This window comes from Myotis yumanensis, unplaced genomic scaffold (assembly GCF_028538775.1).
Source record: "Myotis yumanensis isolate MYYU_CA2020_CCGP unplaced genomic scaffold, mMyoYum1.0.hap1 SCAF_2, whole genome shotgun sequence".
Lineage (NCBI taxonomy): Eukaryota > Metazoa > Chordata > Mammalia > Chiroptera > Vespertilionidae > Myotis > Myotis yumanensis.
This window is the reverse complement of record NW_027223753.1, coordinates 82,794,627-82,817,862: the sequence shown is the minus strand read 5'-3', so window position 1 is coordinate 82,817,862 and position 23,236 is coordinate 82,794,627. Positions and strand designations below refer to the sequence as shown.

General features: G+C 39.8%; 1 protein-coding gene across 1 annotated transcript in view; it reads right to left on the bottom strand.

Moving 5' to 3' along the window:
• Nucleotides 1-23,236, bottom strand: part of RANBP9 (RAN binding protein 9) — a 109,041-nt gene that overhangs the window by 46,906 nt on the left and 38,899 nt on the right. Inside the window, exon 3 of the mRNA XM_070405702.1 lies at nt 617-669. Coding sequence (XP_070261803.1) covers nt 617-669 — 53 coding nt within the window. The remainder of the gene's footprint in view (nt 1-616; nt 670-23,236) is intronic.

The window sequence follows — 23,236 nt, the reverse complement described above, 5'->3', positions numbered from 1 at the left end:
TACACCAAAGGAATTTTGCTTTGATTTGATTTACACACACACAAACAAATATACACACGCGCAGTTTAATATAAAATAGAAGTTTTCTATTTTGCTTTCTAGTTTCAAAAAGTTTACCCCCAAATTAATTTTAAGCATTAGTAAATAGAATACCAGAAATATAATCATCTGATTAATAATGGTTTTGAGAAACAGTCTGACATCTGAATTCACACCTTCCTTAGTTTACTTTTAACATCAGGCCTACATTCTGAGAATATTAACAACTGAAATATAAACAACTGAAATTGGGTTAAAAGCCAAGAATGTGTTGGGTAGCAAACAGAGCTAACCACATTAAAATGTTTAAAGTTGGTATGACAATGTACCGAAAGTCAAAAATACAATAAATAAATAGATAAATAAAACAAAATGCATGGTATATTTGTATTAAATTATGCCAAATAGCAAAAAAATTTCAATTTATTTCAACAACTCAGTTTCTATTTTGGACTCATAGTACAGGTAATTAAAAATACAGAAAAATCAATGTACTTTACTATTTCAAGTTATTAACTGAAAGTTTTAGCCACAAAGATCTATGAGACTACACTATATAGTTCAATTACAACTGTACCTGGTAATCTATTCATGTTCACACCTTGAGCAGACAGACCAATTCCCATGTAACTGTTAAAAAAAATAAAAAGGAAGAAAAGCAGGTTATTATAGTCATATTATATATATATATATATATATATATATAACCAATACCAACTTGAAATTCATAGGATAGCTAAAAAAGTTATTGCAATTCTTTAAATAGCAAAAGGGAAACATTAAGCAACACTAAAACTCAGATCACAGCAAATTCCAATAATCATTCATAAACACACCCAAAGTATCCTATATAATAAAAGCCTAATATGCTAGATCGTTCGACCAGTTGCTATGATGTGCACTGACTACCTGGGGGCAGATGCTGACCAGTAGGTTAGCTTGCTGCTAGGGTCCAGTCGATCAGGACTGGGCAAGACGGACCGGACACGCCCTGGAGCCCTCCCGCACTCCCATCCTGATCTGGACTGGGCGAGACAGGCCAGACACGCCCTGGACAAATCTGTGCACCAGGCAAGTTTCAGTCCAATCCCTGCAGGCCAGGCCAAGGGACCCTACTGTTGGTGCATGGCTCTAGTTGGTAATTATGCACTCTATTAAACAGAGAGGACTCCTACAAAATAAAAAAGACACGTTTTTCATGCAATAAAAATCTTCCCAATTTATCAACACATATTTAGGATTTAGACTTCTAACAAAAAGTAGTAAGGAGCTTGTGGAAGAAATCCTATATAATAAAAGCGTAGCATGCAAATTGTCCCGTTGACTGTGAGTTGTCCGGGAGTTTGATCAGGGGACACGTCTGGCGGGGGAGGGGAGGGGGGGAGGAAGGGAAGCCCTGACCTGCCCTAGGCTCTAGGGACCCTACCAGTGCACAAATTTCATACAGTGGGCCTCTAGTGTTAAATAAGAAATAAATGGGGCCCAGCTGATGTGGCTGAGTGTCAGCCCATGAACCAGGAGGTCACGGTTCAATTTCTGGCCGGAGCACATGCCGGGGTTACAGACAGGCTGGATCCCCAGTAGGGGATGTGTAGGAGGCAGCTGATCAATATTTCTCTCTAATAAATGTTTCTGTCCACCCCTCTCCTTTCCTTTTTCTAAAAGCAATTTTTAAAAAATTGATTTTAAACAAATGTTTCGAAAGGACACAGTAAAAATCCAGAACGCACAACCATACAAAATAACAGACACATACTTAGAAAAAATGTCAATTTCATAAAAAAATCTGAAATCCTTAATTACACTAAAAAGTATATACTGTAGAGTATCTATATATTAGTTTTTGAAAAGTGTTTTGGCAAATTGACAAAACTCACCTAAACGTAAGACTCTCAAGTATTAGTTTTTGAAACTAGAAGAAAATTATCTCCACAAAAGAAATACAAGAGAAGATAATTATTAAGGTATGCAATTAATTTTTAAAGTGTTATAAAATACTAATAAAGCCTGATAAAATAGTTCAAAAAGAGAAAAGTATAAAACAATACACTTGTTAGTACTGATGCAAAAAGAAAACCTAAAAAAAAAAAACCCATCTGAATCCAATTTGTTAAAAAGCTAATTAATTGACTGTGATTGCATCAAGACTTAAAATGGCATTGAACAAATTTCAGGTACCATTTCTAATAAAAACTTGAGTAAAAGTAAACTTACTTAAGTATGACACACTTTTTTCCAAATATATTCGGAGCAAGCAAAATATTCAAGTGAAATACTGGAAGCCATTTCCATTAAAATCAGAAATATGAAGATGCCTATAATGGTTAAACATTGTTTTTGAATGTTTCAGATAACTCAATAAAATTAGAACACTAAGTGACCTCTAAAAATATAAAAATATAAAATCATGTTCATTTTTAGTTGCTGCTATTCTGTACACAAAATCTACTCAACTCTGAATATTCACTGACATCTCACAAGAAAATATCAAATCCAGAAGATAGTGGAATGAAATATATAAAAGTACAGAAAGGGAAGTGGGGGACCCATGCCAATACAGGATATTATATTCATGGAAATAACCTTCAAGACTGAAAATAAAATGAAAACATCTACACATATAAAGAGGTGATATGCTAATTGTCCATTACGGTGTCCCAGTAATGACCAATTTGCATACTGACAGACCAGCAGGAGGGTGGGCGCGCACAGCAGGGGGCGGGTGGCAGGCTGGAGCCAAGTTCCCGGGGGTCTGAGGAGAGTGCCTGACACTAGCCTGGACTGCAAAGAAGGAAGAGGAAGCAGCCACGGGGAGCTCTTCCAATCCCTCTGCACAGACACCCTACCCCAGCCCCTGCACCACTGGGGGGAAGGATGAACACCCTACCACAGTCCCTGCACCCCATGGGGGATGGGGAGGCTGACTGGACGGGGAGAAGACCCAGCCTCAGAGGTAGCTGCAGGCCACACCTCTGACTCCCTATCTCTTGTCCCGCCACACCCGCCAGGGGTGCCCACAACAATAGCACACCGGCAACCACCAGTAAGCACCCCTGAGACACCCGGGGCCCATGGCCTGCTGCTGCTGGGCCCCCTCCACTGGGGCTGAGCACATCTTTCCTCCCTACAACTCCAGACCCGGGTGGAAGCAGACCTGAGCGGCCCCCCAGGGTCAGACCCTCCACCCCCACCCCCCCAGCAGCAGCGCCATCTCCTCAGCGGAAGCGTGCTGAACCTTGCTGGGGGCATGGCTAAACCCACCCTCCTAGCCCGCCTGGCTCTGCCCTGGCCTGGCCCCCACCCAGCTCTAGGAGATTGGAGCCCTGCCCTGAGCAGATACAGCTGTGAAACAGCCACATACAATTTAAAGAATGGCGCCAAGTGGGAATGTTTGACAGTTACTCCCCCTTCAGCCTTGCCGCCCCCCTAACACCCTGCCCCCCACCAGTGCCTCAAAGGACAACCATTGCTACAGGGCTGCTGGCCAGAGCCCGCCCCTCCGAAGCCTGCAGAACCCTCTACAAAGTTTCCATAGCTACAGTCCCAGGAAACAATCATGCCCTCCTCCCCTAATCAGCACCTGCTACCTGCAAGGGTACCCATGAGCTTGATGAAACATTTCTACGTTTATTAGCTCAGAACCTCCTCATGACAACCCAGTGAGGTAGGCGGAGAAGAGATTACAATTCCCATGGTATATGCGTATGCAGAAATGAAGCTCAGAAAGGAAAAGTGTCAAGCCCAGTGGCTCCCAAGGTGCTGCACACACCCAACGTGGGGGGGGGGGGGGGGGGGGGACAATTTGATTTTAAGTGGGGGCAATTCAAGAATGAGTTAACAGTGAATTTTTTGCATTTCTTATGGTTCTAGGGGGCCTCATCTACAGCATTTCCTACCTAATAAAAGTCTAATATGCAAATGACCAAATGGTGGAATGACCAGTCACTATGATGCGCACTGACTACCAGTGGGCAGACACTCAACACAGGAGCTGCTCCCTGGTGGTCAGTGTGCTCCCACAGGAGGAGCACCACTCAGCCAGAAGCCAGGCTCACAGCTGGCGAGCACAGTGGCAGTGGTGGGAGCCTCTCCTGCCTCCGTGGCAATGCTAAGGATGTCCGACTGACGGCTTATGCCCAGTAAGCCGTCAGTCAGACATCCCCCCAGGGATCCTGGACTGCGAGAGGGCACAGGCCAGGCTGAGGAACACCCACCGCCCCCGAAGTGCATGAATTTCGTGCACCGGGCCTCTAGTTTTTATATAAAACAAAAATAATAGAATGTGTTACCAGCACACCTGCACTAAGAAAAATGCTAAAGTAAGTCTGCCAAATTAAAATGAAATGACATCAGATAATTGGACTTTCAGAAAGGAATGAAGAGCACTGGAAATAATTCACACATGGGTACGTAATAAAAGACTGATTTCACTCTTAATCTTCTTAAAACATATCACTCTTCAAAGCAAAAACAACATGTATTATGCAATTTATAAGATATGTAGATGTAATACATATGAAAACTACAGCAAAATCAAGAGGGAGCCAATGAACCTATATAATTGGAAGTTTCTACATTTTATGTGAAATGATACAATGTTCTCAGGAGATTATGAAAACAGGCATCTATATATATAAAAGCCCAGCAACCGGTATGGAAGAATGACCAGAACTACCAGAATGACTGGTGGCTATGATGTGCACTGTGGCAGCCAACCAGCCTGATCCGGCCCCAATCGGCCCCCAACACCCCAATCGGGGGCAGGGCTGGCCACCAACTGTCTGCAGCCCCTCCCTCTGGCTGCCCCCCCACACACACACACACTGATTAGCCTAGGGACCCCACCCGTGCACAAATTCGTGCACCAAGCCTCTAGTATATAATACAATCTCTAGAGTACACACTAAAAACTTCAAAAAGATACAGTTAAAAAGCCACTAAGTAAATTAAGATGGAATTCTAGAAATATATCAAATAATAATAATATATAAACATCAGGTAGTGTTTAACCCAGGAATGCTAGGTTGATTTAACAAACACAAATCAATGTATTTTACTAAATTAGGCAAAAACACATATGATCATTTAAATCACTGCAGGAAAAAATTATTTAACGGAATTCAACATCCATTCACAATAAAAATTCTTAGCAAACTAAAAATACAAGGGAACTTCCTCAACCTACATTTATAAAAAAAAAACCTGCAGCTAGCATATTTAATAGTAAAATATTGAATGTTATTCCCCTAAGAATAAGGCAAGAATGCCATCTGTCACTACTTATATTCAAAATTGTACTGCAAATCTTAGACATTTCAATAACACAATAAAGAGAAATAAAAGGCATAAATACTAAAAAGGAAGATATAAAACAAACTTTATCTGTAGGAGAAATGACCATTTATAAATTTATTTTAAAAGCCCTAAGGAACAGGAATTAGGAGGAACCAAGATGGCGGCATAGGTAAACACCGGAGATTGCTGCCGCAAACAACCACTTCAAAAATACAACTAAAATCGGAACGGACATCACCCAGAACCACAGGAAAGCTGGCTGAGGAGAGATTCTTCAACTAGAAGGAGAGAGAACAGCATACCGAGGCTCAGAGGAGGCGCAGTGTGGAAAATAAAAAGGTGCGGAGGTGCGCGCGCAGAGCGGGCTGGTGGCTGAGGGCGCGGTTGTCGTTTTCAATCAGGAGGGAGTCTCAGACTCTGAGCTCCAGATCCGGGCGAGTCTCTAGGGACTCAGACTCAAACGGGAGAAGCGGGATTGTCTGGCATCAGTCGGAACGTGGTTTCTCTCCGAGGTTTGCAGCGGTGGCTGGGGTTCTGAGAAGCAGAGCCTCTGGGAACGAGACTGAGAGCAGCCATAACTGCTCCCTCCACCCGCCCTGTTGATCCCCTTCGACCTGCCCCGCCCAAGCCCTGCGCAGAGCCATTTGCCAGATAGCCTCAGGCAAAGGCTAGATTAGCACCTCTCCAGAGGACAGAAGTTTTCCCACAGCTGATTCTCACAGCCATTCGGCCTGGTGGTCAAATCCCTCTAGTATTAACTACAACAATCAAGGCTTAACTAGAACAAGACTGCGCACAAAGACCACTAGGGTGTGCACCAAGAAAGCATAAAAAATGCGAAGACAAAAAAACATGACAGAAATGGAGGATATAGAGCTAAAAAACGCAATCTTGAGGGCTTGCAATAATGTGCTAGAAGCTGCCAATAAACTTGATGAGAGCCTCACGAAAACTAATGAGACCCTCGATGTTGTGATAAAGAACCAACTAGAAATTAAGCATTCACTGACTGAAATAAAGGATATTATACAGACACCCAACAGCAGACCAGAGGATCGCAAGAATCAAGTCAAAGATTTGAAATGCGAAGAAGCAAAAAATATCCAACCGGAAAAACAAAATGAAAAAAGAATCCGAAAATACGAAGATAGTGTAAGGAGCCTCTGAGACAGCTTCAAGCGCACTAATATCAGAATTATAGGAGTGCCAGAAGATGAGAGAGAGCAAGATATTGAAAACCTATTTGAAGAAATAATGACAGAAAACTTCCCCCACCTGGTGAAAGAAATGGACTTAAAGGTCCAAGAAGCGCAGAGAACCCCAAACAAAAGGAATCCAAAGAGGACCACACCAAGACACATCATAATTAAAATGCCAAGAGCAAAAGACAAAGAGAGACTCTTAAAAGCAGCAAGAGAAAGAAACTCAGTTACCTACAAGGGACTACCCATACGACTGTCAGCTGATTTCTCAACAGAAACTTTGCAGGCCAGAAGGGAATGGCAAGAAATATTCAAAGTGATGAATGCCAAGAACCTACAACCAAGATTACTTTATCCAGCAAAGCTATCATTCCGAATTGAAGGTCAGATAAAGAGCTTCACAGATAAGGAAAAGCTAAAGGAGTTCATCACCACTAAACCAGTATTATACGAAATGCTGAAAGGTATCCTTTAAGAAGAGGAAGAAGAAGAAAAAGGTAAAGATACAAATTATGAACAACAAACATGCATCTATCAACAAGTGAATCTAAGAATCAAGTGAATAAATAACCTGATGTACAGAATGAACTGGTGATTATAATGAATCAGGGACATAGAAAGGGAATGGACTGACTATTCTTGGTGGGGAAAGGGGAGTGGGAGATGCGGGAAGAGACTGGACAAAAATCGTGCACCTATGGATGAGGACAGTGGGTGGGGAGTAAGGGCGGAGGGTGGGGCGGGAACTGGGAGGAGGGGAGTTATGGGGGGGGGGGGAAGAGGAACAAATGTAATCTGAACAATAAAGATTTAATTTAAAAAAAAAAAAAAAAAGAAAAGCCCCAAGGAACCTACAAATAATCAGAATTAAGTGAATTTAACAAGGTTGCAGGATACAAGGTTACTATTGTACTTGTATATACTGAAGCAAACACTTGGAAAAGGAAATTTAAAAAACACATACATGTACAGTAACACCAGAAAATATAAAACACTTCAGAACTGAACATAAGACATGCCATACCTTTACTAAAAATTACCAAACATTACTAAGGGGAATTTTAAAAGATTTAAATAAATGGAGAGATATATAATGTGTAGAGACTGAAAGACTCTGTATTATTTAGGCTGCAATTCTCTTCAAATTGATCTTTAGAATCAATGTAATCCAACTCATAATCATACTAGGAAGTCTTGACCAGGGCCAGTCATAGGCTTTTGCTGAGTGGTCTCAGAACCAGCACTGTCACTCACTGAGTTTGAACCTGTATCAATCTGGTAAACATCACTCACCTCTACCTGGTGACTCACTGAGAGCCTACCTCATGCAACTTGAGTAAAGCCAGGGACTCAGTGACTGAGCCTAACTGGCAGCCAACAGGCAGAGAAAGGCGGAGGTGAATTTACAAGTGTGTTGGGACTTTTGCTGACCTGCTCTCAGGCCAGTGCTGGTAAAAGCTGGCTTGGTGCACAACTTGGTTCTTCCCAGAGCAGAGGAAGCCAAAAATTTTGGATTGCTTTGTAGCCCCTAACAGGTTGCCTAGGGTCAGTCATAGGCACCATGTGACATTGGCCTGCACCAGAGTCCCTCCCAAGAAAATCCAGAACCAACACACCCAGTGGCCAGCTTCAGACCAACACCAGAGCAGGAATCTAATTAATTTCATAAACGACATATCCAAAGGGATATCTAGGCAGGCACCAGACACTACTGAGACAAATTCTGCTTCATGTGGACAGCATCAGTACAGCAGCTTGTAACACTGTGGTTGGGGTTGATCCTCAAACAGCCTGAGGATTGACCACATGCACAAGTGGGACAATACCAATCAAGACTCAATCACAAAAGGAGAGGCTACATAACCCATACAAGGGACATTCCTGGAGCACCAAACTCAGGTGAGCAAGAAGACTGTGCCACTGGGTCCAATAGGACACCTACTACATAAGGCCATCCTACCAATACTTGGAGTCATGGCAGATCTACCTAATACATAGACACAAGCACAAAAGAGGTAGCCAAAATGGGGAGACAAGAAAACATGCCCCAAATATAAGAACAGGAGATATCGATAAAAAAAGAGCAAAATGAAATGGAGGCAAGCACTGTATCAGATATAGAATTGGAAAATATGGTTATAAAGATACTCAAGGAACTTAGTCAGAACTATAACAGCATGAAAAAAGACAACGAACCCATAAAATCGGACCAGTCAGAAAAGAATACAACATCTGAAATGAACTATACACTAGAAGGAATAAACCATAGGTTAGATGCAGAGGATCAAATCAGCAATTTGGAAGACACAGTAGAGAAAAACACAATCAGAGCAGGAAAAAATGAAGATAGTTTAAGAAAAATTTGGAGTAACATAACAACATCTGCATCACAGGGGTACCAGAAGGAGAAAAGAGAGAGAGAAAGGGACCGAGAAACTATTTCATGAAATGACGGAAAACTCACCTAACTTGGTGAAGGAAAAAGACACACAAGTCCAAGAAGCACATAGTCCCAAACAAAATGAACCCAAAAAGGCCCACACCACGAAACATCACAATTAAAATGACAAAGGTTAAAGACAAAAAGAGAGTCTTAAAAGCAACAAGAGAAAGACAGTTAGCTACCTACAAGGGAGCTCTTAAAGGATGGTCAGCTGATTTCTCAACAAAATGATTTCAGGCCAGAACAGATTGGCATGAAATACAAAGTCATAAAAGAAGCAAGAACCTACAACCAAGACCACTTTATCAGCAAGGCTAGCATTTAAAATGGAAGGAGAAATAGAGAGCTTCCCAGAACACAAAAAGTTAAAGGAATGCATTACCACCAAACCAATATTACAAAAAATGATAAAGGGTCTTCTTTAAGAAGAAGAAGAAAAAAAAAAACAGAGGAACACAGTTAAAAGAATATAATGGTGGAGGATTAAGATGGTGACTGGCAAGAAGGTAGGGAGGTAGAGTGTGTGAGAGAGTAAGGGAGCGATAGAGAAGTGTGTGGTGTGTGTGTGTGTGTATGAGCTAGGGACAGTTAGATCCTGTAGGTCTTCCAAGGGACTGGCAAATCGGGCAGTCTTAGACGGCAAAACCCCGCTGCCACCACGGACACTACAGGGGCGGCCAGCGCGGGCACAGAGACCATGCCATCTTGAAAAACAGAACTGCTTGACTAGGATTCTAGCATCAGCACTACCCCATCTGGTCTCAGACGCAAACCGGGACACTGCAGCCACTAGCGACAAAGACCTGCGACCACAGCTGCAGAACCACAGACACCAAGAATCCAGACATCATAGCCACAGATTTCTGTGAGTCACAGAGCCCATCCCCCTACCCGCAGACTTGCTGCAGCACCATAGGAACTGCTGGTCCCGCCCAACGCACAGGACTGCAGCTCCACTACAGGAATTTGAGCCTGGGCGCGCATACGGACATTGGGAATCTGTTCCCCGTAATGCAATCGGGCAACCAAACTCCGCGTCCACGCAGAGCGGTAGTGCCACAGGACTTCGATTCTGGGAAAGCACACACGGATGTCTGTTTTCCACAACGCAGGAGTGGACCTCCTGCAGACACAGTGCGACTGTGCTACCCGGACCCCCAAGCAGACCAGGGAGCCTGACTCTCCACATGAGAGGCAGCACTGAGCATCAGTGACTTGATTCTGTTTCTCATTGTGTCCGCCTAGGATCCCTGATTTCCAGTGCATTAACACTAAGAGCCAGTGATTCCAATTCTTGGCGCATGCGCAAACAGGGACCCTGATTCTCAGCTTAAGGCCACACCAAGCAACAGAGATTCTGATACTCGATTCTTGATGCAGGCACAGGGGAACTCAGACTGTTGGCATGCCCTAGGGAACTCTGATTTTCAACACACTCCAACAGGGTCTCTCTTTCAGCGCAGCACAGGCAAGGTTCCTGATTCTAGGTGAGCACACGAGGCCACACTAAGCGCCGGTGATTCTGATCCTGGGCGAGCGTGGCTTCCACCAACCCACGGCAGCAACACGACTTGGTGTTGGGGCTCTTCAGTGACACTTGGGTGGCACGAAGCTCCCACTGCATACAACCCAGTCCCCTGCAACTTGGCATTTGAACCTTCTAGGGCTAGTTAGAATGAGGAGACATCGAAACAATCCCCAGAGGAAAGAAAATGAAGATCATCAAGAAAGGAAATAAATGAAATGGAAGCATGCAACATGACAGAAAAAGAATTCAGAGTAATGGTACTACAGGTCATACACCAGATGGATGAGAAAATCAACAATCTATGCAAAAATCAGGAAGAAATCAAAAGTGATATAGCTATAATCAAAAACACCATGGAAAATTTCAACAGTAGACAAGAAGAAGCAGGGGACCAAATTAGTGAGTTAGAAGATAAGGTAGAGAAACAAGCCCAATCTGAACAGCAACTGGAGAAAAAAATTAAAAAGCGGGAGGCGAGCCTAAGGGAGCTTTGGGACAACACAAAACGAAGTAACATACATATAATAGGGCTGTCAGAAGGACAAATAGAGCAGCAAGGATTAGAAAATCTATTTGAAGAAATAATGACAGAAAACTTCCCTGATATGGGGAAGAAAAAAGTTACACAAGTACAGAGAGTGCCAAGCAAGATGAATCCAAAAGACCCACACCAAGACACATCATAATTACAATGTCAAATGTTAACAACAAAGAGAGAATCTTAAAGGCTGCAAGAGAGAGACAGAGAATTACCTACAAAGGATCCCCCATCAGAGTATCAAATGATTTCTCAACAGAAACAAATCCAGTTAGAAGGGAATGGAAGGAGGTAAACAAAGTGATGCAAAGCAAAGGACTAAATCCAAGAATACTCTATCCAGCAAGACTATCAATCAGAATTGAAGGGGAAATCAGGAGCTTCGCAGACAAAAAAAAGGCTAAGGGAGTTTATCATTACCAAGCCAGCAATGCAAGAAATGCTAAAGGGAATGCTATAACAAGAAGATATAGAAAGGGAGGAAGGAACACAAGCATAAAGTACAGAAATGGCTACAAACAAGAACCTATCAATAATAACATTAAACATAAATGGATTAAATGCTCCAATCAAAAGACATTGAGTGAGTGAATGGATAAGAAAACATGACCCATATATATGCTGTCTACAGGAGACCCACCTCAGAAAAAGGGACTCACACAGACTGAAAGTGAAAGGATTGAAAAATATCAATCAGGCGAACGGAAATGAAAAAAAAAAAAGCTGGGGTAGCAATACTTGTATATGACAAAAAAGACCTCAAAGTGAAGACCATAATAAGAGACAAGAAAGGCCACTTCATAATTCTAAAGGGATCGATACAACAAGAGGATATAACTCCAGTAAACATTTATGCACCCAATGCAGGAGCACCCAAATACATAAAAAAAACTTCTGAAAGATATCAGGAGAGAGACTGACAGCAACACAATCATAGTAGGAGACTTTAATATCCCATTAACATCACTGGATAGATCCTTTAAGACAAAAAATCGGCAAAGAAACAGCAATCCTAAATGACTCACTAGATCAGATGGACTTAATCGACATCTTTAGAACATTCCACCCCAAAACTACAGAATATACATTCTTCTCAAGTTCATATGGGACATTTTGAAAGATAGACCACATACTGGGACACGGGCAAAGTCTCTCCAAATTCAAGAGCACTGAAATCATATCAAGCATCTTCTCAGATCACAATAGCATAAAATTCGAAAGTAATAACTAAGATCATACCTCAACATTGTTTAACTAAAGTAAAAACAATCACAAAAATTCAAACACTTGGAGGCTGAATAGCACACTATTAAACAATGAGTGGGTTCCCAAAGAGAGCAAAGAAGAAATAAAACACATCCTGGAAACAAACGACAATGAAAACACAACAATCCAAAATCTTTGGGACACAGTAAAAGCAGTCCTGAGAGGGAAGTTCATAGCATTACAGGCGTACCTCAAAAAATAAGAAAAACTGGTAATAAACCATGTAACTCTGCAACTTGAAGAACTAGAATGAGAGCAACAAGAAAAGCCCAGTGTAAGCAGAAGGAAGGATATAATAAAAATCAGAGTGGAAATAAATGACATAGAGACCAAAAAAACAATACAAAAGATCAATGAAACCAAGAGCTGGTTCTTTGAAAGGATAAACAAGATTGATGAACCTCTCGCCAGGCTCACCATGAAGCAAAGAGAGAGGACCCAGATAAACAAAATCAGAAATGAAAGAGGTGAAATAAGAACAGACCTCACAGAAATACGAAGAATCGTAAAAAAAAATACTAGGAGCAACTCTACTCCAACAAACTGGTCAACCTAGAAGAAATGAACATATTCCTAAAAAAACACGACTTTCTAAAACTCAACCAGAAGGAATCAAAAAGTCTGAACAGGCCGATAACTATGGAGGAAATTGAAGCAGTAATCATAAAACTTCCAACAAACAAAAGCCCTGGACCAGACAGCTTCATAGGGAAGTTTTATCAAACATTCAAAGAAGAAATAAAACCAATCCTCCTCAGACTATTCCAAAAAATTCAAGAGGAAGGAGCACTTCCAAGCTCTTTCTACAAAGCCAGCATTACCCTAATCACAAAACCAGATAAAGACAATACAAAGAAAGAGAATTATAGGCCAATATTCCTCATGAACATAGACGCCAAAATCCTCAGCAAAATTCTAGCAAATCAAATCCAGCATTACATTAGAAAGATCATACACCATGACCAAGAGGGATTTATTCTGGGGATGCAAGGATGGTACAACATCTGCATATCAATAAATGTGATATACCACATAAATAAACTGAGAGATAAAAACCATATAATCACATCCATTGATGCAGAAAAAGCATTTGACAAAATCCAACACCCTTTCTTGATAAAAATTCTCAGCAAGGTGGGAATAGAAGATCAGACCTCAACATGGTAACAGCCATATATGACAAACCCACAGCCAACATTATACTCTATGAGCAAAAACTAAACCCATTTCCCTTAAGAACAGGAACAAGACAGGGATGCCCACTCTCACCACTCCTGTTCGACATAGTACTGGAAGTGCTAGCCATAGCAATTAGACAAGAAGAAGAAATAAAAGGCATCCAAATTGGAAAAGAAGAAGTAAAACTGTCCTTATTCGCAGATGACATGATATTGTACACAGAAAGCTCTAAAGACTACATCAAAAACTACTAGACTTAATAAATGAATTCAGCAATGTAGCAGGATACAAAATTAACACCCAGAAGTCTATGGCTTTTCTATACACCAATAATGAACTCACAGAAAGAGAAATTTAAAAAGCAATCCCATTTACCATTGCTAAAAAAAAATTAAGATACCAAGGGATAAACTTAACCAAAGAGACAAAGGACCTGTACTCAGAAAATTTCAGGACACTAAAAAGAGAGATAGAGGAAGTCATGAACAAATGGATGAATATACCATGTTCAGGGATTGGTAGAATCAACGTCATTAAAATGTCCATACTACCCAAAGCAATCTATAAATTCAACACAATCCCCATTAAAATACAAAGGGCATAGTTCAAAGACCTAGAACAAATTCTCCAAAAATTCATCTGGAATAAAAAAAGACCCCAAATAGCTGCAGCAATCTTGAGAAAGAATAACAATGTTGGAGGGAACATAATACCAGCTATCAAGCTATATTACAAAGCCACTGTTCTCAAAACTGCCTGGTACTGGCACAAGAACAGACATATAGACCAGTGGAACAGAACAGAGAACCCAGAAATCCACACAAGCCAGTATGCTCAATTAATATTTGACAAAGGAGGCAAGAGCATACAATGGAGACAAGACAGTCTCTTCAATAAATGGTGTTGGGAAAACTGGACAGATACTTGAAAAAAATGAAACCAGACCACCAACTTATACCATATACAAAAATAAACTCAAAATGGATAAAAGGACTTAAACATAAGATGGGAAACCATAAAAATCTTAGAAGAAGCCATAGGCAACCAAAGAGCAAACATTTGTCTTAGCAATATCTTCCTCTTGAATTTTTTTGTAGTAGTCTGAGGAGGATAGGTTTTAGTTCTTCCTTGAATGTTTGGTAAAACTCCCGTGAAGCTATCCAGTCCTGGGCTTTTGTTTGCTGGAAGCTTTTTGATGACTGCTTCAATTTCTTCCATAGTTATTGGCCTGTTGAGATTTTTAGATTCTTCCTGATTGAGTTTTGGAAGTTGTATTTTTCTAGGAATATGTCCATTTCCTCCAGGTTGTCTAGTTTGTTGGAGTAGAGTTGTCCATAGTATTTTTTAACAATCATTTGTATTTCTGTGGGGTCTGTTGTTATTTCGCCTCTATCATTTCTGATTTTGTTTATTTGGGTCCTCTCTCTTTGCTTCTTGGTGAGCCTGGCTAGAGGTTCATCAATCTTGTTTATCCTTTCAAAGAACCAGCTCTTGGTTTCATTGATTTTATGTATTGTTTTTTTGGTCTCTATGTCATTTATTTCTGCTCTAACCTTTATTATCTCCTTCCTTCTGCTCACTCTGGGCTTTTCTTGTTGCTCTCTTTCTAGTTCTTTGAGATGTAGAGTTAGATGATTTACTACCATTTTTTCTTGCTTTTTGAGATAGGCCTGTAGAGCTATAAACTTCCCTCTCAGAACTGCTTTCATTGTGTCCCATAGGTTTTGGATTGTTGTGTTTTCATTGTCATTAGTTTCCAGGATGTTTTTAATTTCTTCTTTGATCTCATTGGTAACCCAATCAATATTTAATAACATGCTATTCAGCTTCCAAGTGTTTGAGTATTTTGGGTTGTTTTTACTGTAGTTTATTTCTAATATTATGCCATTGTGGTCTGAGAAGATGCTTGGTATGATTTCAATCTTCTTGAATTTGGGGAGACTTTGTTTGTGACCCAATATGTGGTCTATTTTTGAAAATGTCCCATGAGCACTTGAGAAGAACGTATATTCTGTGGCTTTGGGGTGAAATGTTCTGAAGATGTCAATTAAGTCCAACTGATCTAGTGAGTCATTTAGGATTGCTGTTTCTTTGCCGATTTTTTGTCTAGATGATTTATCCAGTGATGTCAGTGATGTATTAAAGTCCCCTCCTACGACTGTATTGTTGTCAATCTCTCCCTTGATATCTTCCAGGAGTTTTTTTATGTATTTGGGTGCTCCTGCATTGGGTACATATATGTTTATCAGGGTTATATCCTCTTGTTGTATTGATCCCTTTAGTATTATGAAGTGGCCTTCCTTATCTCTTGTTATGGCCTTCACTTTGAGGTCTATTTTGCCTACTGCATGGGAGAACATATTTGCCAATGTTATCTCCGATAAGGGTTTAATCTCCAACATTTACAGGGAACTGATACAACTTAACAAAAGGAAGCTAAAAAATCCAATCAAAAAATGGGCAAAGGACCTAAATAGACACTTTTCGAAACAGGAAATTCAGAAAGCCAAGAGACATATGCAAACATGCTCAAAGTCACTAATCAACGGAGAGATGGAAATCAAAACAACAATGAGGTACCATCTCACACCTGTCAGAATGGCTATCATCAACAAATGACAACTGCTAGCGAGGATGCAGAGAAAAAGGAACCCTCCTTCACTGCTGGTGGGAATGCAGACTGGTGCAGCCACTGTGGAAAACAGTATGGCATTTCCTCAAAAACTTAAAAATGGAACTCCCATTTGACCCAGTAATACCACTTCTAGGAATATATCCCAAGAAAAAAGAAACACCAATCAGAAAGGATATATGCATCCCTATGTTCAAAGCAGCACAATTTACAATAGCTAAGTTTAGAAACAGCCTAAATGCCCATCAGCAGATGAATGGATTAGAAAACTGTGGTACATCTATACAATGGAATACTACGCTGCTGTTAAAAAAAGAAGGAATCCTTACCATTTGCAACATCATGGATGGATCTGGAGAGCATTATGCTAAGTGAAATAAGCCAGTCACTGAAAGATAAATACCAGATGATCTCACTCATTTATGGATAATAAAGAACATTACAAACTGTTGAACAAAAATAGAGGCAAAGAAGCATCGAACAGACTGTCAAACTACAGCGGGAAGGTAGGGGAGGGTTGGGGGAGTAAGAGATCAACTTGTATGAAGGACTTGTATGCATGCATATAAGCACAACCAAAAGATGCAAAACACTGGGGGCGGGGGGATGAGAGCAAGTACCAGGGGAAGGGGAGGCCGGGGGGAGGTCAGTGGGGAAAAGAAAAGGAGACATATGTACTACTATTTGTAATACCTTAAACAATAAAATTAAATTTAAAAAAATACAATGGCAATACATATCTATCAATAATCACTTTAAATGTAAATGGATTAAATCTTACAATCAAAAGACATAGGATAGCTGAATCGGTAAGAAAAGGACCCATATATATGCTACCTACAAGAGACCCACCTCAGAACGAAAGATACACACAGACTAAAAGTTAAGAAAGGAAAAAGTTATTTCATGCAAATAGAAAAGGATAAAAGCTAGGATAGCAATACTTATATCTGGCAAAATAGACTTTAAAACAAAGATTATAAAAGAGACAAAGAAGGACATTACATAATGATAAAGGGAGCTATCCAACAAGAGGATATAAACCCCTATAAACATTTAGGCACCCAACGTAGGAGCACCTAAATATATAAAGCAAATCCTGATGGACATAAAAGGAGATATCAATAGTAATACAGTCACAGTAGGAGTTTTTAAACCCCATTGACCCCAATGAATAATCTTCCAGACAGAAAATCAACATGGAAACACCAGCCTTAAATAACACTAGATCAGATGGATTTAATTGATATCTTCAGAGCATTTCACCGCAAAGCATCAGATTATACATTCAGACCTTTCACATGCACATGGAACCCTTTCCAGGATAAACTACGTTAGGACATAAAACAAGTCTCAATAAATTTAAGAAGAATGAAATCATATCAAGCATCTTCTCTGACCATAATGAGACTAGAAGTCAACCACAAGAAAATAACTAAAAACACACAAGCACATGTAGGCTAAATAACATATTACTAAACAATGAATGGGTTAACAATGAGATCAAGAAAAAGCATTTAATAAAATCCAGCACCCATTTATGATAAAAACTCTCAGCAAGATGTGAATAGAGGGAACACCTCAACATAATAAAGGCCATATATGCATGACAAACACACAGCCAATGTCATTCTCAATGGGCTAAAAACTAAAATTGTTTCCCTTAAGATAGGTAATAAGATAGGGATGTCACTTTCACCCTCTTATTCAACATAGTACTGGAAATCCTAGCCACAGCAATAAGACAAGAAATAAAAGACATCCAAATTGGAAAGAAATAAAGTAGGATTATCATTATTTGCAGATGACATGATACTGTATGTAGAGAACCCTATAGATTCCGCACTAAAAGAAACTTTAGAATTGATAAATGAATTCAGCAATGTAGCAGGGCACAAATAAATATCCAGAAATCAGTTGCATTTTTATACACCAATTAGAGGCCCGGTGCACAAAATTTGTGCAGCGGAGTGGGGGGGGGGGGGATCCCCTCAGCCCAGCCTGCACCCTCTCCAATCCTGGATCCCTCTCACAATCCAGGACCGCTGGCTCCTAACTGCTCACCTGCCTGCCTGCCTGATTGCCCCAACTGCCCCTCCATGGCAGCCTGATCACCCTTAACCATCTCTGCCTGCCAGCCTGATCACCCCTAAGTGCCCACCCTGCTATCCTGGTCACGCCCAACTGCCCCCCCCCCCACTGGCCTGGTTGCCCCTTACTGCGCCCCCCTGCGGGCCTGGTCTCCCCAACTGCCCCTCCCCCCCCCCCGCCGGAATGGTCGCTCCACGCAGCCTGCTGCTCAGTCGTTTGGTCGTCCCTCACTGACCCCCCTGCCGGCTTAGTTGCCCCACGCAGCCTGCTGTTTGGTAGTTACTGTGATGGCATCCCAGACAATTTGCATATTCCTCTATTATTAGTATAGATAATGAACTATCAGGGAAACTAAGAAAACAATCCCATTTATGATTGCATCACAAATAAAATACCTAGGAATAAATTTAAGCAAGGAGATAAAAGACCTGTACTCAGAAAAGTATAAGACACTAAAGCACAAAACTGTAGAAGAAGATGCAAATAAGTGGAAGCATATAACATGTTCATGGATAGGAAGAACATCATTAAAATGTTCATACTTCCCAAAACAATCTATAGATGCAACACAATTCCTATCAAGATACCAATGGCATATTTCACAGAACTAGAATACTTCAAAAATCTATATGAACACACAAAAGATCCCAAACAGCCTTAACTATCTTGAGATTTAAGAATAAAGTTGGAGGCACATGCTATCTGACATCAAACTGTACTACAAGGCCATTATTAATCAAAACAGCATGGTACTGCCATAAAAAAACAGACATATAGATAAATGGAACAGAATAAAGAGCCCAGAAATAAACCTACACCTTTACAGTCAATTGATATTTGACAAAAGAGGCAAGAACATACAATGGGTAAAGACAGTCTATTCAATAAATGATATTGGGGAAATTGGACAGGTACATGCAAAAAAATGAAACTAGACCATTAATTTACTCAATACACAGGAATAAACTCAAACTGGATAAAAGACTTAAATATTATACTCAAACCATAAAAATCCTACAAGAAAACATAGGCAGTAAAATGTCTGACAATTCTCTTAGCAATATTTTTTCTGATACATTTCCTCAGGCATGGGAAGCAAAAAAAAAAAATTAACTAATAGGACTTTATCAAACTAAAAATGTTTTGCACAACGAAGGAAACCATCAACAAAATGAAAAGACAACCCAATGAATGGAAGAACATATATGCCAATGATGCATCTGGTAAGGGGTTTATATCCAAGAATTTATAAACAACTTATACAAGTTAAAACAAACAACAACAAAAAAACAATCCAAGACAAAGGACCTGAATAGACACTTCCCCAAAGAGTACATACAGATGGCTAATAGACGTATGAAAAGGTGCTCAACATCACTTATCATCAGAGAAATGCCAATGAAAACCACAATGAGATATCAGCTCACGCCTGTCAGAATTGCTATCATCAATAAGCCAACAAACAACAAGTGTTGGCAAGGATTCAAAGAAAAGACAACCCTATGCACCTTTGGTGGGAATGCAGATTGCTCCAGCCACTGGGGAAAGTAGTAAGGAGTTACCTCAAAAAGTTAAAAATGGAATGGCCTTATGACCCAGTGATTTCACTTCTGGGATCAAAAAAACCCAAAACATTAATTCAAAAGAATATATGCATCCTTATATTCATTGCAGCATTATTTACAATAGCCAAGATTTAGAAGCAGCCCAAGTGCCCATCAGTAGGTGAGTGGATAAAAAAGCTGTGGTACCTTTACACAATGGACTACTACTTGACCATAAAAAAGAAGGAAATCTTACACTTTGCAATAGCATGGATGAACACTATGTTATTGAAATAAGCCAGTCAGAGAAAGGCAAGTACCATATGATTCCTCTCATATGATGAATCTAATGAACAAAATAAACTAACAAACAAAATAGAAATAGGCTCATAGATACAAAGAACAGACTGTCAGCTGTCAAAGGGGGCGGGGTGAAAAAGATGAAGGGATTAACCAAAAATCAAAACCAAAAAAAAGGAAAATACCTCAGACACAGACAACAGTATTGTGATTACCAGAGGAAAAGGGGGATGGGTGGAGGTAGAAGAGGGTAAAAGGAGAATAAATGGTGATGGAAGGAGACTTATCTTGGGGTGGTGAACACACAATACAATATACTGATGATATATTAAAGAACTGTACACCTGAAACTTACATAATTTTATTAACCCACTAGAGGCCCAGTGCACGAAATTTGTGCGGGGGCGGGGGGGGGGGGGTTCCTCAGCCCAGCCTGTGCCCTCTCCAATCTGGAAGCCCTCAGAGGATGTCCGACTGCCGGTTCAGGATTGGGCCTAAACTGGCAGTTGGACATACCTTTTGCAATCCAGGACCTCTGGCTCCTAACCGCTTGCCTCCCTGCCTGCCTGATCGCCCCTAACCGTCTCTGCCTGCCAGCCTGATCGCTCCCTAACTGCTCTCCCCTGCTGGCCTGATCACCCCTAACTGCCTCTGCCTCGGCCCCTGCCACTGTGGCTTTGTCTGGAAGGATGTCTGGTCTAATTAGCATATTACCCTTTTATTATTATTGATTAGTATAGATGTCACCCCAATAAATTCAATTAAAATAAGAAATAAAAAAGAAAGTGAATTACTGATACATGCAATATGGATGATCTAAAAAATGTTATAGTGAATCGTATGACTCCTTTCATATAAAGTTGTAAAATCAGACAAAATGAGAAGGTAAAGACAGGGCCTCACTGGGAAATAGCACAAGGGAACTTTTCTGAGGATGACAGTATTGTTCTATATTTTGATAGAAGTTTCCATTTCACAGGTCTATGTATCTGCACAAGTCACCAAGTAGTACACTTAAAATTTGTGTATTTTGCTGTACATAAATATTATAATTTCAAAAGAGTAAACGATATCAAATTCTAATTAATATGTATACTGCAGCCTGGCTGGCGTGCCTCCATTGTTGAGTGTCAATCTATGAATCAGAAGGTCATGGTTTGATTCCCGGTCAGGGCCCATGCCCAGGTTGTGGGCTCAATCCCCAGTGGGGGGCATGTAGGAGACAGCCAATCAATGATTCTTTCTCATCGCTGATGTTTCTATCTCTCTCTCCCTCTACCTTCCTCTCTGAAATCAATAACAATATATTAAAAAATAAAATAAAATATGCATACTGCAGTGATTTGGTGTGAAGTCTACTTTGAAATGCATCAAAAAATAAGATAGACCAATGAATGGATAGATATGAGGTAAAGCAATTAGTTTTGCTATATCACAACATTTAAGTTCCTTAAAATCACCATACTAAACAAAATCATGCAATAAATAAATCTACAGTGTTTATGGGGAAAATAAGGTTAAGAGCAGTGTTCCAAAATTTCAACAGTAACACACACACACACACACACACACACACACACACACAAAGATAAAAATTCAATTTAATTTAAACTCAAAATTCAATAAAAAGTTTTACACAAGTTGTTAAAAAGAATACTACAATAAATGTGGCATATTACACTGAAAAAGACCTTAAGTTTACTTGGGGAAGTGGGTGACATAAAGATTACAGCTTGTAAATTATTTCAAAGTGGTGGAAAGAAAGTTATCTGAGAAGGGAAAAATTGTAACACCGGATATGCATGGGTGTGGCTTATAACACAGTGAACCAAGATAGCTGGTAGATGGTTGAGGTGTTGTATGACATATGAAAACACGCTCAAATTCAACAACAGTGAAGGAATGACAAGATTTAAGCACACAGGGCATAAGAAATTTATTATTGTGGTACTATGTGTTTAAAAAGGGAAATGGTCGTGGATACTTTTCAGAACAATATATCAATACATAATCTCAAATTATACATTTATTAGCATTGTTAAGTAGATAACAGTTGTACCAGATATCAAACAACAGAACTAAGAGGACTAAGAGCACTAGGTTAGTTTAATTCCTATTATAGATAGGAATTAGGTTACTATTACTGCTTTATATTGTTAATGCTATGTACTAGTAACCTAATTAGATTACCAACTGATTTCTCATCAGAAATCATGGAAGCCAGAAGGCAGTGGCATGACAACTGAATATAAAGCAGTAATTGTAACTCTCTGGGCTTGAACTATATAAAGCTACACTTTTATGACAATACCAAAAAGGAAACGGAAGAAAATGGAGATAAAATGGACCAAAGTTTAATATGCTATTAAAATCAAGTTGGTATTATTAATCTAAATTATATTAAGTTATGATCTGAGTAAGCCTCCAGAGCAACCACTAAGAAAAACTCACAACTTGAAATGAGTTTCCCTAAAACCAGCAACCCAATTCTTAGACATCGACCCAGGAGAAATGAAAATACATCCACACAAAACCATTACACGAATGTTTGTAAAATCATTATTCATAACAGGCAAAAAAAAAGTGTTTCATCTACTGATGAATGGATAAACAAAATGTGATATATATCCTTATAATGGGATATTAGTTTGCAACAATGGGGAATAGATTACCGATAAATGCTATAGCATGAATGAACCTTGAAAACATGCAAAGATAAATAAGTAAAAAACAAATGGTCACAAATTGCATGATTCCCTTTATATGAAATTTTCCAGTATAGGAAACTCTATAAAAACAAAATAGGTAAGTGATCGCCTAAGACTGGGAAAAGTGACTGCTAATGGGGATAGGATTTCTTTTTCAGGTGATGAAAATGTTCTAAAATTAAACAGTGGTAATGGTTGTGCAATTCTGTGATACACTAAAAACTAACCAAAATATGTTTTAAAAAAGCGTAAATTTTTTTGGTATGTGAATTATGTCTCAATGAAACTCACTGTCAAAACATAAACAAGAGGACTTCTGATTTTAGCTCCAATATGTAAAGAGCTTGAATTTTGTCACTTACCCTCAAAACAAGGAAAAAGTGAACAAATTGAAAAATCAACAATTCTTCTTAGTCACCAGAAAACTGAGTTCACAAGGCAAAAAGCCTCTAGGAAAATTGAAAAGAATCC